Source organism: Passer domesticus, unplaced genomic scaffold, assembly GCF_036417665.1.
Source record: "Passer domesticus isolate bPasDom1 unplaced genomic scaffold, bPasDom1.hap1 HAP1_SCAFFOLD_44, whole genome shotgun sequence".
NCBI classification, from domain to species: domain Eukaryota; kingdom Metazoa; phylum Chordata; class Aves; order Passeriformes; family Passeridae; genus Passer; species Passer domesticus.
The window spans coordinates 1,953,372-1,974,859 of NW_026990160.1; the positions used below are offsets into that span (position 1 = coordinate 1,953,372).

The following is a 21,488-nucleotide window of genomic DNA, read 5'->3' on the forward strand; positions in this document are numbered from 1 at the left end:
GGCCATGGAGCAGAGTCTGCCGTCATGGAGGGTGGCTCTGTGACATAAGAGAGTGGGTTGTGACATCACCAGGTGATGGAGCAACATCATAGAGCCAGGTGTGCAATCACAGAACAGACTGTGACATCACAGGGTGACTTTGTGACATCACCAAATCTTCTGTGACATCACAGAGCAGCTTTATGATATCACAGACTGATATCCCAGCACTGGCCCTGTGATACCATGAAGGGGCTTTGTGACATCACAGAGCAGTTGTGTGTGTCACCACTGAGTTGCCAGTGATTTCATAGAGTAGGCTCTGTGACATCATAGCTGGACATCATAGAATGGATTCTGCCATCACAGGGTATCTGTGTCACATCACAGAGGGGTTGTGACATCATAGAATGGCTGTGTGACATCCAGGATAGGTTGTGTGATATCACAACATTATCATGACATCATAATGAGGGCTGTGACATCACAAATGGGGTGTGTGACATCACTGGGGTTTTGTGACATCACAATGGGCCGTGTGACATCACAGGGGCTTTGTGACATCACAGGGAATGTGTGACATCACAATGGGCCTGTGTGATGTCACAGGGGGCTGTGTGACATCACAGGGGCTGTGTGAGGTCACTGGGGAGGTCACTCTGCCCCAGCCCCCCTCACAGCTCCCCCAGAGCAGTCCAACCCTGCTCGTGCACAGCGGGGTCCCCTGTCCCCCCGGGTCCCCCCGCCCCCGGCGCCGCAGCCTCCCCCAGAGGATGTTCCACGAGATCGACCCCAGAGCCTGGCACGGGGCCGGGGGGCCGGGGACCTGGGGGTGAGACAGGGGCACAGGGACCCCCCAGCAGTGTCTGTGTGTCCCCCAGGGCCAGAGCCTGGGCCAGGGCTCCTTCACCCTGTTACGAACGAGGGCTTGAGAACGCTGAAAAAATCCCCAGCAAGAGATCAGCAACAACCAGATTTAATATTAAGCGACAGCACCACAAAATTCCTTGGCAAGAGTCACTCTGCTCCTGACTGGACACTTCAGGCACACCGGGGGAACAAAGCAGCAACAAAACCAAACCAAATCCAGGCAAATAAAGCAGAAATTAACCAAGAACGGTCCCTGTGTGTGTGTGTGTGTGTGTGTGTGACACAAGGACAGTGAGGACAAGGATAAAAGGAATATGATCTAAAAGCTGAACAGAGCTCAAACTTAACAGGACTTAACTAATACCTTAACCTAAACTTCTCCCGTAAACGTAACAATTTAATAAAAGAACAACAATTAACAGTCTTTAACCTCATTTATAACCTATGACTAAATAATTTAACAGTGGAATAACACTTAACAATAGTCATCTTAGCTAATAACTTAAATTAAACCTAACAAATTAGCAAAAGAGCAACTCTTAGAAGCAATTAACTTAGCTTAGACCTCATGACTTAACCTCACTTACAGGCCTGACTGACTCAGCTATCCAAGGCACTCCAACCCCTCCGAGAGCAGCATTTCTGCCACATTTCCCCAGCACAGGCACTCCGGTGTGCACACAGACACAAAGAGTCAGTGCAAGGCACCTGTGACAAATTCCCCTGAGGGCAGGAAATGCTCCCTGTGGATGCTTTGGCATCTCCCCAGCAGGTGAAGGGTTGAGCCTGGAGGAGTGGGGGGATCGGCCCAGGCTCCCTCGTTGTTCAGGATCCCCGAGTGCAGCAAACGGGAGAGTTCCCGGATGGGAGAGGCCCCACTCAGAGGGAGTCGCTGGCCCAGGAGAGCTCCAAGGGGCTCCTTTTGCAGCGCTGTGTGTAGGGCCCCAAGAGAGGGGCTGCAGTCACAGCAATGGTTCATCCTGGCCGCACTTGGCATCAACAGCTTTCTTTGGCAGTGTGAGAACAGGGATGCTGTGCCACTGAGGGAACAAAACCAGTTCCCAGGGCTGCTCCTCCAGAAACCAGGAGCTGGTTGGGCAGCAGCAGTGCCTGGAGCAGACAGTGTTTGTGCTGAGCTGCAGAGGAGCTGAGCCCAGGGGCTGTTGGCCAAGGCCGAGGCCCAAGGAGCATTTCTGAGCTGGCAGGGCGGCCTGAGAAGGGGAGGGGGGAATGCAGCAGCACAGGGCCCATGGAGCCAAGGGACCATGGTGACACTGTGGGGCCCTGTGAGACCAAGGGACCATTGTGACATTGTGGGGCCCTGTGACACCAAGGGGCCATGGTGACACTGTGAGACCAAGAGACAATTGTGATGCTTTGGGGCCTCATGGAATCATGGAGATCAATGTGACAGTGCTGGACCTCAAGGAACCAAGTGGTGACTATTGACGCCACATGGCTCCTTGGAATGCTGGGATCATTGGGTCACTGAGAGGCCCCATCAAACCAAGAGGCCATTGTGACACCCCAGGATCTCATGGAACCGTGGAGACAATAATGACACTTTGGGGTGTCATGGAGCCATGGAGACACTGGTAAGAGACTTCACAATCTCATGGAACCAGGGGGCATTGTGACATTGAGGGGACTCATGGAATCATGGAGATCATTGTGACACTATGAGGCCACATGGAATAAGCAAAGCATTGTGACACTGTGAGTCCTCCTGGAACCAGTGAGACCATTGTGACCCTGGGGGTCCCCACAGAACCAAGAGGAACATTGTGAAACCAAGAGGCCTTTGTGACACTGCAGGGCTGCATGGAACCAAAGCTCCAGGGTGACATTGCAGGGCCTTATATCATCAGTTGTGCATTGTGAGACTGTGGAGCCAGAGGAGATCATTGTGACATTGCAAACCCCCAGAGTCCAAAGGTCGATTGTGACATTGCAGGGCTCCTGGAATAGAGGAGTGACATGACATTGTGGTGCCTGTGGGACCATGGAGACCATTGTGACACTGCAAGACCTCATGGAAGCAAGAGGTCATTGTGACATTATGGGGCACCATAAAACCCAGGGAACACAGAACACGTCTGGCTGGTTTGGCCTCTCATGGACTGCCTGACTGTTCCAACTGACCTTGGCATATTGAGGGTCTGTTGTCATCTGCTGCTGAAACACTGGGGCTCTGTTCTTTCCTTCCCAGTGGAAAAGAACTGTCCTTCTTCTCCAGGTACACATGGCCAGAACTGGGGTTTCACCTCCAAATTTCCTTATATCCAGGGATTGTTCCCATATGAATATTGACAGGAAAAGTCTGGCTGCCAGTGGTTTCACAAGGGTCATCTCTCATCTGTCCCTAAAACACTGGGAAAGGCTCCATGCTTTCCTTCCTGTTGGAACAAAATGTCCTGCTTCTCCAGGCACCCATGGCCAAGACTGGTTTTCCAACTCCAAAATTCCATACATGCAAAGATAGCTCCCAGACAAAACCTGTCCTTACTGACAAGTCTGATTTGCCTTGGCCCACTGAGACTCACGCCTGCCTTCCAAACACTGGGGTTCTGTCCTTTCCTTCCTGTGGAAAAGAACTGTCATTCTCAGCCAGGTGTCCATGGCCAGAATTGGGATTTCACCTCCAACATCGCCTTACTGTGACAGATTGGAGGAGATTGTTGGCTGGAAACATTTCATGTGTAGGGGAGGAAGTGGCAGATCCAGCCCTGCCCTGCCCTGGAACCCCAGCACTGCCCTGCCCTGGAACCCCAATCCCCCCAGAGCCTCTATCCCAGCCCAGCAGTGTCTGCCAGTCCCTGGCACAGCACAGGCAATGCTCCACAGCCACCTCTGGAGCCCCAGCCCAGCTCCTGAGTGACCAAATGAGCCCAAATCCCGCCTGGGGGAAGGGCCCAGCAAGACCAAGGGGAATATAAGGCTGACCACAGGGCAAGCACACATCTTGACCCTACCTCCTCTTGGTGTTTCTGTCTGAACACCGCTGGAATCCAGGAGTTGGTAGCTGTGTGTGTGCTTCTCTGTATCTTTCTTGTCTTTCTCTCCTTCTGTGTCTTCTTTTTCTGTTTCTGTGCTCTTGCAAATTTTGATTAACATTAAATTGAACAAGCTTAGAGTTTGTGAAGTTGAACGGGCCAAGTCAATGCTTTGAGAAGTGTTTTTTGTTGATTGAATGTCTGTTGTAGTTTAACATGAGAAGAGTTTAAAAAAGTAATACAGAACGTTTTGTGTAACTGACAATCTGTTAAACCACTAAGATACTGAACACACCTCTGTAAAACACATGTGTTAAAGATGACAAAATTGAGGAACCTTCTCTTTCTTTTCCAGTCAACAAAGAAGCAGCAGGCCCCAGCCCTGGCCCCCATCTGAACAAACCAAGCAGCCCTGCCCTGGGACGAGCCCCTTCCCCCTCCCCAGGCTGCCCCCATGGGCCCCATTGTGACCAAACAAAACCCCAACAACAACCAAACAGGAAAACAAGAGGCTACAACACCCTAACCAGAACAAAGGCAGCCACAGCTGTTAAAATCTTACCAGCAAGTCCCCGTCCCCCAGCACAACTAAAACCAAAACACCTACAACCTAGAACCCATACAAAGTAACTCTACAAATAAAATTAAACACAAATAAGCCAAAACCAACCACAAAACTAATCCGAACACTACCCAACCACAACTCCCACCAGAAGTTACTGGCAGGTCAGGTGTTAATCCTTTCAATACTTCAATCTTCCCTTGAGTAAAAGAAAAAAAGAAAATACAAACATATTTAAAAACAACATAAAACCATTAAATTCAGTAAAGAAGAAATTAAATCCCAAACAAAATAGCAGAACAAAACCTTAATCTTTAAATGAAAATCCTCTTATAAACTATAAAGAAAAAACTCTTTCTTATAGCACACAAAATTATAAAAAAAAAAAAATTCAAATTAATATCAAACAAAAACCCCCATACTAAAATAAACAAATGTTAAAATAACTGTAACTTCATAAAAAGTTTAAACAGAAAAAAAGTAATCCAATACCCAAAGAGATATCTATATCCAGAGATAAAAATAATTTCAAAATTATAAAAACTTTTACCTTTAAAGGACTCAACTTTAACACAATACCCCATAAGTCGACATGGCCCATCAATAAGCTGTAAAAAAGCTTGTAGCAATAAAAACAACTTGACAATAACAAAGTTCCCCAGACCACTGTTATCCATGATAAAATGAGGAACCACAAAAAAACCATATTTTTCCCCTTGTAAAACAATCTCCATAACCTTAACAAGAAAAATTACTCTTTCTAAAAAAGACTAAAAGAGACTGTTCTAGAAATAGTAAGCTAACTAGAAATTTTAAGTTTAGTTTCTTTATATTGACAGAAAAAAAGGTGTAAACAAAAAAAGGTTCTAAAGAGTTTATTTTAATTCTTACTACATTTTTTCTTTTAGTTACTTTTAATAACATTTCTTTACACCCTTTTAAAATGTTAAGCCTACTTTGCCTTCTCCTATTCCTGTCTCACAACAAAAGAAATACATAAATAATTAACCAACATTAAAATCCACCACACTCATCAATACATTAATTAAGAAATCTCAAAATTAGAAAAATCATAAATTAACAAATGAAAACCACTACAATGTCATAATAAACCATTTTCCGAAGTTTCTCAGATTTTCTAAAGTTGCCAGTAAAGGCTGTTTTATTAGTTTGAGCTCCTGAGAATCTCTTGCTGGTAATTCTCCAGTACATCCAACTCATAGTACACAAACAACTGTAATGCCTTTTAAATATCTCCTTGAGAGAGTTTTTTAGTGGATGGGGGTCAGGGCTTGTCTGTCCTGCTTGGCACAGCCCAGGCAGGGCTTTCCCAGCCACATTCCACACTCCATTGCCCAGCTGGAGCTGCTGGTGCCTGTGAGTTCTGCTGGCCCAGCCCCAGGGACGCTCTCCTTGTCTGCCCATTCCCCCACGGTCTCTGGGCAGGGATGGCCTCAGTGGGGGCTGCTGACATCCTCAGCAACTTGGAGGCTGCTGCTGGATTTCACTGCTCCAGAGGCTTGTTCATCCTTCAGCTCTTCAGTGCAGGAATTCAGTGTCCCAGGGCTCATTCACATTCAGAACACCTTAACAAGCCAAGGCTCTGGGAATAATTTGATTTAAGTGTTCCAATAATTTTTGGTTAATTAAATGGATTTCAGGAGTGTGTTCAAACTGAATATATTCTATTTAAAAAGATAGTCAGAAAACAATTTTTAGGTCCTGTTTTGGTTTTTCTTCCTGTTAATACATTGATATGTGCTATCTCCAATTGACACTGAATCCAAGTACCTCCTCATGCAGTTTGAATAGATATGAAAATCAAGACCCTTCATGGCTGACAATCAATCAGACTCTGTCCCTACCCCCACCCCACCATTTCCCCCATCCAAGCCCTGGCACTCAGAGCAGCCCTGTGCCAATCTGAGCTCTCTGCAGCCCAGACTGGACCTGCAGCTTTCAGCTCCTTGGTGTCAACTCCCACCTGCTTTCCTAGGAGAAGGAGCTGCCCAAGACACAGAGGGATGTTCACTGATTGTCAGCCAATAGAACCCAAGGGAAGGCACAACTCCATTAAATGCAAAAATCATTCCTCTGCTGGGTATTAAGTCCACTTTCCATAGCAGACAGTCTCAGAGCAATGGAAAACATCTTCTGTGCCCAGCACCAATCCCAAGGTCCCCCCATTCCCTCCCTGCCCTGATTCTGCCCAGATTTGCTCTTTGCACACACGAGTCACACACTGAAGTCAGGATCTCCCTCCATCCCCAGAGGGAAGAAAGGAGAGAAAGGGGATGAAGAGCTCTCCTGTGCAGAGCCAAGGTCCAAGTGCAGCCACTGCAGTGGGAGCCACAACTCATCAGGTTTGTGTCCTTTGGAGTCAGGGCCTGGTGACACTCAGAGGCACAGAAAGGTTTCTGCCAACAAACACGAGTTGAACATGATGCTGTTTAATAATGATCACAGCTCTTCCTTCAGCTCTCTGGGATGATCCAGCAGCATCTGACATCGCCACCACCCCCCAGGGATTTCTGTACAGGAACAGTTTTGGACAAAGAAATAAGAACAGGTTATTCTAGGATAGATACAAATGAAATTAAGATGTTGACTAACATGATATTTATTTTAACTTCAGAGAGATTGGGCAACTCCCTGAAGCTCAAAGCATGAAACCAGTCAGTTGAGAGGCACTTGAATGATCAGAAAGCATCTGAAGGAGGAAATCTGGGAGCAATCGAAAGGACATAGATCCAGCTGCTCTAGTGAAGCGATGACCTTAGACATGGCCATTTAAACAGCAGAGCTGGAAACGTCTGAAGGATGAGGGAGAGAATATTGATGACACCATCAATATTAATGACAGAATATTGATGACAGCAGTAGAAGACAAGATCGGTATTTCTCGTCCTGCCAGCAGTACACCTCCAGGAAATTCCTGTTCCTGTGGGAAAACATTTTTCAAAAGTACTGAAGTGACTCAGATTAAAAAAAAAAAAAGTGCTTATATATTATTAAATGTTCAAGTAGTAAAAGCTGTGCCCCTTTCCAGGCAGACATCAGTTGTGTGCCCATGAACAGGCAGTGCCACTTGTGCCCTGAGGTGCCCAGCTGGGATTGGATCTCTCCGAGAGCACCTGAGGGAGAGCAGAGCACCTTGCAAGCTGCAGGTCCCTGACAGCCCCACAGGGCTCCTGTCCCATCAACATCTGCTCTGCTCCAGTCTGAAACAGGACCCAGCATGGTGCCGGGATCATCAGAGAGCTGAGGTGTGTGCTGGAATTCAATGGCCTCCCCATCCCGCAGCAGCCCTGCATTTCCCCCCTGCAGCCTTGGTCTCCAGCACAGCCATGGAGGCTCTTTGGGCTCCTGACTGTTCCTGCAGCCCCCAAGGGCAGCTGAGCTCTGCCTGTGGCACAGTCAGCCCTGGCCAGCGCAGGCCATGCTCAGCAATTGCTTGTGTGTGCCTGGCCTTGCTGTCAGCCCCGGCAGCGGCTGCGTGGCCCCTTGGTGGCCCTGTGCTGGCCCAGCCATGGTGGCCCAGCCCCTGTGCAGGCCCAGCCCAGGCCAGGAGCATTGCGGCTGGGAACGGCCCCTGTGCCGTGCTGCCCACAGCAGCCTTGGGGCTCTGTGCCCCATGGCCTCCCTGCTGGGCAGCCTCTGCCAGCTCCTGCACAGCCCCTGGCACCTGTGGGCCTGCACAGACAGCCCTGCCCCGGGCTCTGCCGGCCTCTGGGCCAGCAGAGAGGCCGGCCAGGGCTGGCCATGGCTGGGAACAGGCCCTGAGCCCCGCAGGAGGATGGAGCTGGGCCACAGCCAAACTCAGCCCAGGGCAAAGCTGGGCTCAGCAGCCAGGGCTGCCAAGGGCTGGGCACAGAGGCTGGCGGTGACAAATGTCCTGGGCCCCCTCCCTGCTCTGTCCATGCCCCCAAGGGCACAGAGCAGCCTCCTCTCTGGGGCACTTGCCTGTTTTCAATGCCTTGCACAGGCGCTGGCCCTGCCCCACAAGGCCTGGCCTGAGTCCTGCCCCTGCACGCTCAGCCAGGCTGAGATGGACACTGATGGTTTCTGGGGCAGGCTCTCTGAGCCCAGCCCAGCTCCCTGCAAGCTCTGCCAGCTGCCCTGAGCTCTGGGCAGCACCAAGGGCCTCTCCCCAGCCCAGCCCAGCCGGCTCTGGCCCCACAGCTCTGCTCAGGCCAGGCTGCCCTGGCCACTGGCCCCACAGCCTCAGCCCCTGCCAAGGGCACAGCAGCAGCTGCAGCTCCCACAGGACTCAGCCCCAGCCATGGGGGAAGGTGCTGGGCCAAGGCCAAAGGAGGCTCCCTGGCTGCCCTGCTCCCCTCTGGCTCAGGTGCTGAGAGCTCTGCAGCCCCTGCTGCCATCCCATGTGCCCAGGGCAGCACAAGAGCCCCGGCCTTGGGGCCCTCAAGAGCTGCTCCTGCTCCAGGCCCAGGGCCCATCCCAAAGCTGGGGCAGCCACAAAGCTGTGCCCATTGCTGTTCATTGCTGCTCTGATGGGGATGGACCCTCAGCCCCTTGGAGGTTGATGATGAATTTTCCTCCTGCAGATGCCTCTTCTTTCTTGAGCTCTTCAGTTCAGGAATTCAGTGAGAAAAGCTCATAAACATTTGTTCAACATGCCCAAAGAAGAAAAGCCATTTGGAATAACAGAAGTTTTCAAGTTTTCTGTAATTAATTAGACAGATATATGAAGTGTATTCAAAGTGAATATGCTATATTGAAAACAATGCAGAGAGAACAGTTTGTTCTGTTTAATTTTTTCTCCTGTTTATAGATTTATATCAGCAATGTCCAGTTGATATTGACGCCCAGCACCTTCTAATGCAGACTGAATAGCTATGAAAATCAAGACCCTTCATGGCTGAGAGTCAATCAGACTGTGTCTCCTGCCCCCTCCCCACCATTTCCCTCATCCAACCCCTGGCACTCCTATGGACCAGGAATGGTGTGGCCAGCAGGACCAGCACAGCAATTCTTCCCCTGTGCTGGGCGCTGGTTGGGCAGCACTTTGGGTGCTGTGTCCAGTTCTGGGACCCCAAATTTAGCAAGAACGTGGAGGGGCTGGAGTGTGTCCAGAGAAGGGCAACAAGGATGGTGAAGGGTCTGGAGCAAAAATCCTGTGAAGAGAGGCTGAGGGAGCTGGGGTTGTTTATCCTGGAGAAGAGGAGGCCCGGGGGAGACAAGGTGGTGTCAGGGCACAGGTTGGACTTGATGATCTCCAAGGTCTTTTCCAACCTTGCTGATTCTGGGATTCTCTGAAACCACCCTTGCAGCAGTTGCACGATGAGCCCTGGGCCTCCTCTTCAGAAGCTCCAGCAGCCCAGGTCCCTCAGCTTCTCCTGCCAGCACCAAAGCCCATCCTGTCATTCCTGCAGAGCCTCTGCAGCTCCTCCTCATTGCCCAGAACAGGGAGCCCCACATGCAGACACAGCAGCCCAGATGTGCCCCCCTGGCCTGGGGTGCCTCTGGCAAGGGAGCAGCACCAGGCACTGCAGGAGCCTGCAGACAATTCCTGCAGCATTTGGAGGATGATCCTGCTACCCAAGGGACGTTCCTGTGGTGCCAAGTCAGGAACTGCAATGGGGAGTGGGGCCAGAGAGGAAAGGGCAAAAAGGGATGGGCTGTTTGCAGGGCAGGGAACAGAGATGGGGAATAGGAAGAAATCTGGCTCAGGGATGGGTAAAGAAAGCAGAGGTGAAGCCAGGGAAATGCTCAGGGCAGTTTGGGGGTGGCTGCCAGGCAGCCCTGGCTCTGAGCAACAGCGTCTGCAGTGGGACAGGAATCTCCCAGCTGATGGGAACAAACTTTCTGGCTGACTGCAGAGGCCAGGACAAAGCTGAGTGGTTTCCCTGGTGTCCCCCAGCCCTTGCTGGCCCCAGGGGCTGATGGCATTTGTGCTCCCTCAGGTTCATGTCCCCACAGCAGCAGCATGGGGGTGCTCCCGCCTGCTCTGTGCAATGCAAACAGGGGCTCCTGAGCCAGTGCTGCCGTGGCTGTGCCTGCAAGGATGCGGCACCTCTGTGAGCTGGGGGAGAGGCCAGGGCTGCAGAGGGGGGATGTTGTTGGCAGCTCCATGAGGACGCTCTGGGACGCTGCCCTGGGCTGTGCAGCGCACTGGGGATGGATCAGCCCCTGCTCTGCTGCTCCTTCCCGTCTCCCCCAGGGCCCTTGCAGAGCCCCAGCCATGCTGTTTGCCCCCAGCCTGCCCACGGCCAGCCTGGGGCTGCTCACCCTGGGGCTTTTCTGTGCTGAGCATTGGCCTGGCCGTGTTCTTGAGAGAGCCTGGGCAAGGAGCCTGGAGCCCCCAGGGCCTGGCCTGAGGCGTCAGCGCTGCCCCAGCAGTGCCCATGGCCTGTCCCTGCTGCAGCCCCGGCACTGCCACCCCCAGGACTGTGCCCGGCCCCGAGAGCACTCAGGCCCTGCAGCAACACCAGGGCCACCAGGGCAGCGGGGCAGGGCCATGGCAGCAGCACTGGCAACACCAAGTGCTGCTGCTGCTGCTGGGCACAGCTGCTGGGCCAGCACTGATCTGCCCCAGCTCTGCACACCGACATTGCTGCTGCAGCTCCAGAGAAGGCAACAAAAGGGGGATCTCTGCAGAAAACTCTGCTGGGAGATTCTAAATTCGTCTAAAGCCACTGAGAGCACAGCTCCTCATAGTCACAGTCTGCTGCCACTGAATGTGGAGAGAAAAAAAGTCAGAAATAGCAGAAACAATGATCTAGCTTTAGGAAGAATATTAAAAAAAAAAAAAAAAAGACAGGGAAATCAAAGAACCAAACCAACAGAACTATCAAAGATTGATTTTGTTACAAGTGATTTGCAGAAATTGGCCAGCAGTTTAATGCTTCCTAAGATGTCCAGTCATCAGTCTCCTCACTGCAGCCTTGAGCTCCTGGTTCCTCAGGCTGTAGATGAGGGCATTCAGGGCTGGAGGCACCACCGAATACAGAACTGACACCAACAGATCCAGGCATGCAGAGGAAATGGAGGAGGGTTTCAGGCAGGCAAATACTGCAGTGCTGACAAATGCATTTCCTCCTGCATTTTTCCTTTTCAGATTCTTTCAGTCATCTCTTGAGAGGTACCGTTTGTTCTGGGGCTTTTCATGAACTGATTGTACTCTTGATTTAGATGGAGACTGTAGAATTGATTTCAGATGTAGAAGAATCTGAACTGAACACAGAAACAAACTCCTTCTGTCAGCCCATTTTCATCTTCTAGATCACTTTCAAGATGTCCTTGGGAGTGTTGGAATGATTATCACACAGCTCTCCACTTCTGGCTGCAGGCTCTGGAGATTCTTTCATTGCATTCAGTCAGGCTTGCACTCCCTAAGAGTTCCTGGTAGCCTGTCATATTTTCTTAGGGTAGAACAGTAACAATGAAAACCTTACCAATGGCACAACTGCCCAGCCCACAAGGAAAAGAAAAGAACAAGCTGCCAAATTCTTCAAATATTTGTCCTGCTTTGCTGCAAGTGTTGTGCTGCACCCACAGTGTGGAAAGCTGCAGTTGGTGGCTGTCATGGTTTGACCCTGGCACAATGCCAGGGCCCCCATGAAGGGTATATTTCCTAAATGGTTGCTGTGAGATGTGACCCGGGAACAGAACAAAGCAGGCTCCCATTCGGGGATGGAGGGAAAAACACAACACTTTATTTATTACAAATCTAGAAAGGAACACATACCAAGCTAAGAATGAAAACCTTCCAAATACCTTCCTCCTCCCCCTCCCTTTTCTCCACAGATTTACCACCCCTCAAATTATCAACCCTCAAATCCATCAGGGAGAGAGGAGTCCCCCCTTGCCTCATAGGCCATCCCCGGAAGCACAATTAAAACCTCCTGTGCTTCCGCGTCACCCATGGCCCCACCCAGAGAACATCGGCCCTCGTGACTTCTCCCCCCATGTCCAGTGCTCTCACCACTGGGCACGGGCCAGGACTGCTTTTAGGGCTCCCCGTTTAAAGATGCTCCACCCACTTCCAGAAGCAGCAGTCTCTCAACTCTGGGACACCAGTCCCCCCCACATTTCACCCCCTGGGGCCGAGGGGCCTCGTGAACAGTGTTAACTTTGGGACACCAGTCCCCCCCACATTTCACCCCCTGGGGCCGAGGGGCCTCATGAAAAGAGATCTTCCTCTCCGTGGAGACAGAGGGCATCTCACACCCCCTTCAGCCGTCTCTGTTCACGCTGCTGCTTCACTCTTGACTCCCAGGTGTTGCCTCCCCCTAAATACAGTCTCTGGGTCACAGGGAAAAACCACGGGTCTGTCCATGGCTATACAAGAAAGAGTCCAGCCCAAGGCCACTCCATCATCTCTTCCACTCAGGATTCTTCTCTCCTCTTCCAGCTTTCCTCACGCTTGCCCATTTCATCTCTCATCTCTCTCTCACCTCATCCTGATTCAAGAGGATTCAGTATTTGTAAGGTTTCTATTAGTCTACAAAGGGGTTAAAATCTTCACTTCTGCCTGTCCAGGACTCCCACAGCTGCCAGGCACCTCTCTGCCGCATCCCCCGCTTCTGGCCGGCTGAGCTGCCAGCACAATCTCTGTCCCTCTCTCTGGGGGGGCTGCCCAGACATCTCAAGTCTCATCAACCCCTGCATGTTCTTCTCCACCTCTGCACCTTTTGGGGCTCCCGGCCTCCTCCCTGTCATGGCCTCCCCCTCCCAGGCGCAGCTGGGCAGGGGAGAGGCCAGACTCTACTCACCAACGCCGGATTCCCAAAGAGGAAGTTCTCTGGGAATCTCCTGCTTTTAACCCCCGTGTGTTCTCAGAGGCATATCCAGATCCTCAATGGCCACATCACATGCCAATTTTGAATTTGGCCACTGATTGGCCCGACTTAGACCTTTCCAGAAACACATTTCTGGGCCAAACCACGACAACACCCAGAGTTGAGGCTTACAGGCATTGATAGAGGTACTCATAAGCTTTCTCAGCAGTTTCTATTCCCAATTTTTACATCACAATTCTATACACTATTATGATTTAGTTTTTCTCAGGATGTATGCCAGAAAGGAGTATCCCCAGATGGTGGGGTCCGGCTTCCGAAAGAAGAAAGAAGTCTCCCAGCTGGTGAGGTCCTGATTCCAGACGTGGGTCCACCTTTTAATTGCAAATCCCATAACAGTGATGTCCAGCTTCCCTTGGTCGAAACTATCAATCCTTGAGTAGATGTTCATCTTCCTTTCTTAACCGGCTTTTCACTGTTTTTTAATGTATCAAGATAAGCATGTTTCCTTTTTATATATTCTAAACCTATCGTTTCAAAGATCCTTACTACAAGCAATATTCTAAAATTATACTTCAAGAGGTTATTATTGCAAAACTCTTTAAGGCTTAGCTAACGCAGAAAGTTCCTGTCAAACAGCAACATCCTTAAAGCTTTAATTCAAATGATCCTAAATCAACTCAAGACTTACAAAGGGTAATTGCGAACAAAGGATTGGTTCAAAGGCCTTCTTCCATGCTTTACCTCCTCTGTTATTTATTAGAATTCGTCTTTATGACTGTCCCATGGTCAGTTTCCACACGTATCACAATCACAAATAGAGACGTTGCCTCTATGAACCTGACAGAAACACAGCTTTGTATTTCACAATTGCACTGCTGGCATTGCATTGGTCATCCATTCAAATCATTTCCCCATGGAATTCCCAGGGCGATGGGTTAGTGGGAGATCCATGCATGGAATTCTCACCTGGCTGGGATGAGAGAGATCCGGCCATGGAAATTCCATGGCAATTTCTGCATTCCCAAGGCCCTTATTCCTGAATCCCACATTTCCACAGGAACTCCCCTCCTCTCCTTTGTGCTCCAGAGCCTCCCGACCATGTCTGATGGATTTTGGGAGCTCTTCCCCATATCTGTGTCTCAGGGAATGCTTCATCTGCTCCACCATGATCCCTTTGCATTCCCAGCACCTCTGGCTGATCCAGGTGGCACCGTCGGACACTGCAAAGCTCCCGGGTCCCAGCTGGAAGGAGATGAAATCCCACCCCTCGTAGCCGTAGAGATCCCATCCCAGCCCCTCAGAGTCCTCCATTCCCACAGATCCCAGCCCAGCCCCCGGCTCCCCCCAGTGCCCCCCGCTCTGGTTGTACCGGCCCCGTCTCCAGGGCACTGTCAGCCACGGGCCGGTTCCTGTCCTTGAGCCGGGGCTGGCTATCCCAATATCCCAGCCCTGGCTATCCCAATATCCCAGCCCTGGCTATCCCAATATCCCAGCCCTGGCTATCCCAATATCCCAGCCGTGGCTATCCCAATATCCCAGCCCTGGCTATCCCAATATCCCAGCCCTGGCTATCCCAACATCCCAGCTCTGGCTATCCCATTATCCCAGCCCTGGTTATCCCCATATACCAGCACTGGCTATCCCAATGTCCCAGCCCTGGCTATCCCAATATCCCAGCCCTGGCTATCCCAATGTCCCAGCCCTGGCTATCCCAATATCCCAGCCCTGGCTATCCCAAAGTCCCAGCCCTGGCTATCCCAATATCCCAGCCCTGGCTATCCCAATATCCCAGCCCTGGCTATCCCAATGTCCCAGCCCTGGCCATCCCAATATCTCAGCCCTGGCTATCCCAATGTCCCAGTCCTGGCTATCCCAATATCCCAGCACTGCCTATCCCAATATCCCAGCACTGGCTATGCCAATATCTCAGCCCTGGCTATCCCAATATCCCAGCTCTGGCTATCCCAATATCCCAGCTCTGGCTATCCCAATATCCCAGCCCTGGCTATGCCAATATCCCAGCACTGGCTATCCCAATATCCCTGCCCTGGCTATCCCGTTATCCCAGCCCTGGCTATCCCAATATCCCAGCCCTGGCTATCCCAATATCCCAGCTCAGCTCCCCCCACCATCCCCGCTCTCTGCAGCTCCATCCGGCCCCGCTCGCTGCCCCAGCGCTCGCAGGGGTCCCGTCCACGTCCCCCACAATCAAGGACTGGGGGACCCCGGGCCCTGTTCTATTGTGTTTTATTCTTCTTGTTCTCAGTTTGCAATGGTTTCCCTGATGTAGCCCCGCTTCTTTCCTGAAAATGCTTTGCCCCAAGTGCCTTCCCTCCTCCCCCATGTCAATCCTCCCTGTGGCTGCAGAGCCATTCCCCAGTCTCCTCCCTGGGCCCCTGTCAATCCCTCGGCCTCCCTTCCCCTCTTTCCAGAATCTTCCCCCAGGGGCGTGGAGTGATTGGGCAGAGGTCAGGGCCCTCCCTTAAGGTGCTTCCTCATTTGTGCTCCTTCATGTCCATCTGCCCGGTTTGCACAGCCCCGTTTCCCCCATTGGTTGTTGGATGTATCTTTGCCTTGTTTGCGCCCCCCTTTTCAAGCTGGTGCAGGGGCTGAGTGTGTGCTGTGTGCAGCAGGTTGCCCTGAGGGTCAGAGCTGCCCTGAGCCCTGAAATAAACCTTGGCTTTCCCCTGCCCAGAGTGGGCCCTTTCTTCCTGCAGCAGCGTCTGCCAGCTGCTCCTGTGGTTTAGGGCTGGCAGCCCCGGCCGCTCTCCTGTAGCCCGGGCACAGGGGAGTGTCCCCCGCAGTCGAGCGTGTCGGGCTGGGCGGGCAGGGCCCGAACGGGCACTGAGAGGACGCGGCGACAGGGCCGGGCTGCGACAGCGCCGCTGCCAGGTACTGCAGGGAGTGCAGAACTGGGGGGGACAGCGAGATCGGGGAGCTGGGGGGCTGAACGTGAGAGACTGGGGATCCAGGGGGGTCAAGAGGCCAAGGAAAGGGGGACTTGAAGGGCTGGCCGAGCTGGGAAGGAGGTTCAGGGGCTCAGAGTCAAGGAAAGGGGGTGCAGGGCCTGGGAGAGCTGGGATGGGGTGTGCAGGGAATCCTGTGCCCAGGAAAGGGGGTGCCAGGGTGTACTGGGAGTGAAAAAAGGGGCGTCTGGGGGCTGGGAAATGCAGGAATGGGGGCCCAGGGGGCCCAGGTCAGGGAAAAGAGTAGGGCTGGGTGCTGGGAGAGGCGGGGGCCAGGGAAAGGTTGAGTTGCTGCTGGATAAGGGGGTGCAGGGGGGTCTCAGTGCTGGGCAATGGGGTAAAAGGGGGTCTGGGGTCTCAGGAATGGGGGTGCAGGGGAGGCTCAGGGTCACGGAAATGGGGGGCAGGGACGGGGAGAGATAGAACGGAGTTCCAGGGGGCCTGGAGCCCAGGAAAGGGGGGTCCAGGGTTTCCCAAAAAAGGTGGGACATGGGATAGGGACACCCGGGTTGTTCGTGAAGGGGGAGTTCAGGGCATCTCTGGTTTTGCAGAAGGATGGGACTGGGGGCAGGGAAAGGATGGAATGGGGGTCCAAAGTGTTCCAGGTCGTCCCAGGGTCAGGCACATGGGAAGTCTGGAGGTGCCCAGAGAGGTGGAGCTCAGCCCAAATATTCTGGGGGTGCCTGGGTTGGGATTTTTTGGGGGGAATGTTTGGAGAATGAGGAACTCCAAGGCTGAGTGGAAAAGGCCCCTCGGGGGGACATCGGGGGGTGGCGGTGGCGGCTGGCGGCAGAGGCAGCCTGGAGGAGCAGAGCCCTGTGTCCCCCAGGAGCCCAAAGTGGGGAGCCCAGAGAGGGGGGAGCGCCGCCATTGGCGGGAGCCTGCAGAGGCTGGAGAGGGGCAGGGGGGACTCCTTGGAGCCCCTGCAGCCCGGAGCAGAGCATGAGGGGAGAAGGGAGCCCAGAAGGGAGCCCGAAAAGCCCCAGCATCCCTGAATGGGGAGTGAAGAGGGGGCAGCTTTTGGGATTGCTGGGACTGCCAGCAGGCTGGGGAGGGCAGGCACCAAGGAGAAGGGGGACCCCAATGCCAGCGTGACCCCAGCAGCTGGGACAGGGGGAACCCCGAACACCTGAGAGGAGGGAGCAGGTACGGGAAATTCCTGGGAGGCTTTCCCAAGGCTGAATCTTGGTGTTTGGGAGATATTTCTGGAGCCCAGATGGCCGGTGAATTGTAGAGATGCACTTGGGCAGAAAGACCTTCAAACTCATCGTCCTCAGCCCTTGTTTTTCCCAAACCAGGATTTCCCATTGCCAGTTCTTGTGAGGCTGTGAGGAAGAGGAAGATGTCCCTGAACACTGAGTCAGGTGAGGAGGAAGTCAGTGCCCCTTTCCCCTCTCTCCTGCTCCATCTCCCAGCCCAGCAGGGCCCCTGCTGCAGGACAGCCTGGGGGCATCTCCTTGCCCTTGCCTGTGGCCCGGAGGCAAATGCCATCCTGTCCTTGTCCTTCCTCCCCCAGAGCAGGAGCTGAGCATGGAGAGCAGGGAGGACAAATCCCCGCGGCAGAACCTCGTGGCAGAGGCCGTTTTGAGCGGCTCCACGGCGCAGGAACCCAACGGGGAGGAAAAGCCCCGGAGATGCCCCACGAGGAGGGGCTGCAAACGCAGATGGCGGGGATCTGAGGGGGAAAGAGCCAGCCTGGGCCGGGAAGGCGGCCGGAGATGGAGCCAGAGCTTGGAGCCGGTGGTCCATGAGGAGGTTCCTGATGGGGAGAAGCCCCACAAGTGCTTGGAGTGTGGGAAGAGCTTCAGGTGGAACTCTGAACTGATAATCCACCAGAGGAGCCACACTGGGGAACGGCCCTACGAGTGTGATCAGTGCAGGAAGAGGTTTCAGAGCAGCTCTGATCTCCTCAAGCACCATCGCACGCACACAGAGGAGAGGCCCTTCCGCTGCCCCGACTGCGGGCAGGGCTTCAGGCAGAACTCCCATCTTGTCACCCACCGGCTCATCCACACTGGGGAGAGGCCCCACGAGTGTGAGGAATGTGGGAAGAGCTTCAGGCAGAGCTCCCACCTGATCCAGCACCAGAGGACCCACACTGGGGAACGGCCCTACGAGTGTGGGGAGTGTGGGAAGAGATTCAGACAGCGCGCCAATCTGATTTTGCACCAAAAGATCCACACTGGGGAGAGGCCCTACGAGTGTTCCAAGTGTGGGAAGGGGTTTCGGATCCGCTCCCATCTTTTCCGGCACTATCAGAGTCACACAGAGGAGAGGCCCTTCTGCTGCCCAGACTGTGGGAAGGGATTCAGGCACAACTCCCACCTCGTCACCCACCGGCGCATCCACACTGGGGAGAGGCCCTACGAGTGTCCCCAGTGTGGGAAGAGCTTCTCTCAGTCCTCTACCTTGACCAAACATCAACGGAGGCACCGGTGAGGGAAGCCCTGCGAGTGCCCCGAGTGCGGGAAGAGCTTCGTGCGCTGCTCCAGCTCCATCCCCCACTGCAGGAGCCACGCTGGGCACAGCCCTGGTGACCCACATTCCCTGTGATCCCTGTTGGGAACACACCTGCCTGATTCTCCTTTTGGTTTGGCTTTAATTTTTTTCTGTTCTTCCTCTCTTTGCCCTCCAAAAGCCAAGAGGGATGGATCTGTCATCTCAAAACCACTCAAATCCCACTGAAAACAACTTAATTTTAACCCATAAAGGCTCAGTCCCACTTCAAATTGCTTGTTCCCACCTCAGAAAAACTCAATCCCAGGCCAAACTCACTCCATTCCACAGCCACCAGGGTGAGATGGGGTTGGAAGGGGATTGGGAGCAGTGGGATCCCAATTGGGAGCGGTGGGATGGGGATTGTGTGGGGCTGGCTGGGTGGCATGTATGTAATATAAAAATCCCATTTTTTAAATCATCTGACCCAAACAATCAGAAATCAATATCCAGATAAAACCACTCACCCACAATTAAAAAAAAAAAAAAAATAATTTGAATTGTTTTAGAGTAGTTAAGGGTGTTATTAAAGTTTAATTGTTTGGTTAAAATGTAGGAGAAATTCTAGTGGTGCTTGGTTTTGTGTTTAGTATGTTTGTAATATGAATTGTTCTACTAAGGTTTGTTAGATTGTGTGTTAGTTTTCTTAGATATTTTTTATCTAAAGTATATTAACTGCTGAGTTAAAACTTTCAACAGGTATTTCCTGGCATATAATTTGCTTATTTATATTTATGGATAATGGTATACTAATAGTTGTTGTTTTAGGTTGACCCATTATTGGAGTATTGTAAGTAAGAGTCAAAAATATTATATTTCATTTTTATTATAATTCATTTCATTTTAATTATAATTTATTGATTTCTTATTTTATTATCATTTCTTGAGAGTATAGTAAGGAAGTTCAAGGAGAGGAAAATGTTTTCCTTGCTGGGAAATGGAATTCCAGATGCTAGGTGTGTGTGCAGGACCACACAGACTGGGGTCAGATATGGACTGGGATCAGATATGGACTGGGATCCTATGGATTGGGATGGCACAGGCTGGGGTTGCACAGGCTGGGGTTGCACAGGCTGGGGTTGCACAGGCTGTGGTTGCACACACTGGGGTTGCACACACTGGGGTTGCACAGGCTGGGGTTGCACACGCTGGGGTTGCACACGCCGGGGTTGCACACACCGGGGTTGCACACGCTGGGGTTGCACACCCTGGGGTTGCGCACACTGGGGTTGCACACACCGGGGTTGCACACGCTGGGGTTGCACACGCTGGGGTTGCACACACCGGGGTTGCACACGCTGGGGTTGCACACGCTGGGGTTGCACAGGCTGGGGTTGCACACGCTGGGGTTGCACACGCTGGGGTTGCACACACCGGGGTTGCACACACCGGGGTTGCACACACTGGGGTTGCACACGCTGAGGTTGCACACACTGGGGTTGCACACACTGGGATCAGACGCGCTGGAAAAGCATTGGCTGCCTTTGGCTGCCTTTGGCTCCATCCACGTCTAAAGGCGGCCACATCAAGTTGGCTTCATCCTGTTTGGGGCTCCCATCCCCCTCTTTCCCCCGCTCTCCCGCCCCTTCCCCATCGTTCCCCCCATCCCCAATCCCCTCCCCCGTGTTTGGGTTTGGGGGTTCCAGCCCCTCCTGCTCCGTTTGGGGGTCCCGACCCCCCTTTGGTTTAATTTGGGGCCCCGCCCCCCTTCTCCCCGCGCCCCCCGCTCCCCCCGCGGCCGGGGGCGCTGCCAGCACCACCAGTGCCACCAGTGCGGCCCCGGCTGCCCCCGCACGCCCCATCCCCATGCCCAGGGTCACCTCCCCCCTCCCCAAATTCCGCTGCCGGGGAGCGCTGGGCGCTGCGGCTCTGCCCGGCAACCGATGAGTCACAGCCGCGCCGGGCGCTGATTGGCTGCACATCGCCGGGCGGGGCCCAAGCGCCGAGCTCCCGCCCGGCAACTGGATCGGCACCAGCGCCGCGCGCTCTGATTGGCCAGCATCTCTTTTGGGCTGGGGGCGGCAGGAGCTGGGCACCCCCAGGAGCCCCTCGGCTTTGGGGCTCTCGATCCCCGCTCGGCCCTCGGGCCGGCCCTGGGGCCACCCCAACACCCCCGCCATGGGCAGGCTCCCCGCAGCCCTTCGGAACCGCCAGCAATGGGCTGCGAGCGGCAGCAGCCGCCCCGAAAAGGGATTGAAGGGGCCGGGCCGGCGATGGGGGAGGCTCTGGCCATGGCTCCGCTCCGGCCTGCGCCGGGCTGCCATTGAGGGAGGCTCCGTTCAGCGCCTGCCGAGGGGCTGGCACTGCGGCAGGGGCTGGCACTGCGGAGGGGCCGCGGTTGTGGCCATGGGGCCGTGCCGGGGCTGCGGCGGGGTCTCTCCCTGCCACTGGGCTCCGCCACTGGCTCACGGTCTCTCCCCTTCCCCATCCCGATCCCATTCCTGTTCCCCATCCCCATCCCGCCGCTGTTTCCAGGGAATGGCTCCGATCTCAACCCCGACCCCAAAGCCGGGGGGGTCAAACATTGGGGTCAAACACCCCAAATCCTGGGGTCAACTGCCCCCGACCCCAAATCCTGGGGGTTCAAACACTGGGGGGATCAAACACCCCCAAACCCAAACTCGGGGATCTCAGCCTCCCCCCCCCCCAGCCCGAACCCCAAATTTTAGGATCAAACCCTCCAAATCCCAGATCCTGGGATGTCAAACACTCCCCAGTTCCCAAAGGTTGGGGTTAAATTCCCCTGACCCCAAATCCTGGGGTTTGAAATATCCTTGGTGTCCAACTGCCGTGATCCCAAAGTCTGGGGGTCAGACACCCTGATCCCAAATCATGGGGTCAGTTCCCCCAAATCCCAAAC

At 53.4% G+C, this 21,488-nt stretch overlaps 1 protein-coding gene across 1 annotated transcript; it reads left to right on the forward strand.

Moving 5' to 3' along the window:
* The first annotated feature begins 13,435 nt into the window (after window positions 1-13,435).
* On the forward strand, window positions 13,436-19,496 carry LOC135292706 (zinc finger protein 239-like). Its single transcript, XM_064406811.1, has 4 exons — window positions 13,436-13,507; window positions 17,367-17,496; window positions 17,649-17,997; window positions 18,073-19,496. Exons 1-4 carry the CDS (start codon window positions 13,436-13,438, stop codon window positions 18,569-18,571), a joined length of 1,050 nt encoding a protein of 349 aa, XP_064262881.1. The 3' UTR covers window positions 18,572-19,496.
* The last annotated feature ends 1,992 nt before the right edge of the window (window positions 19,497-21,488 follow it).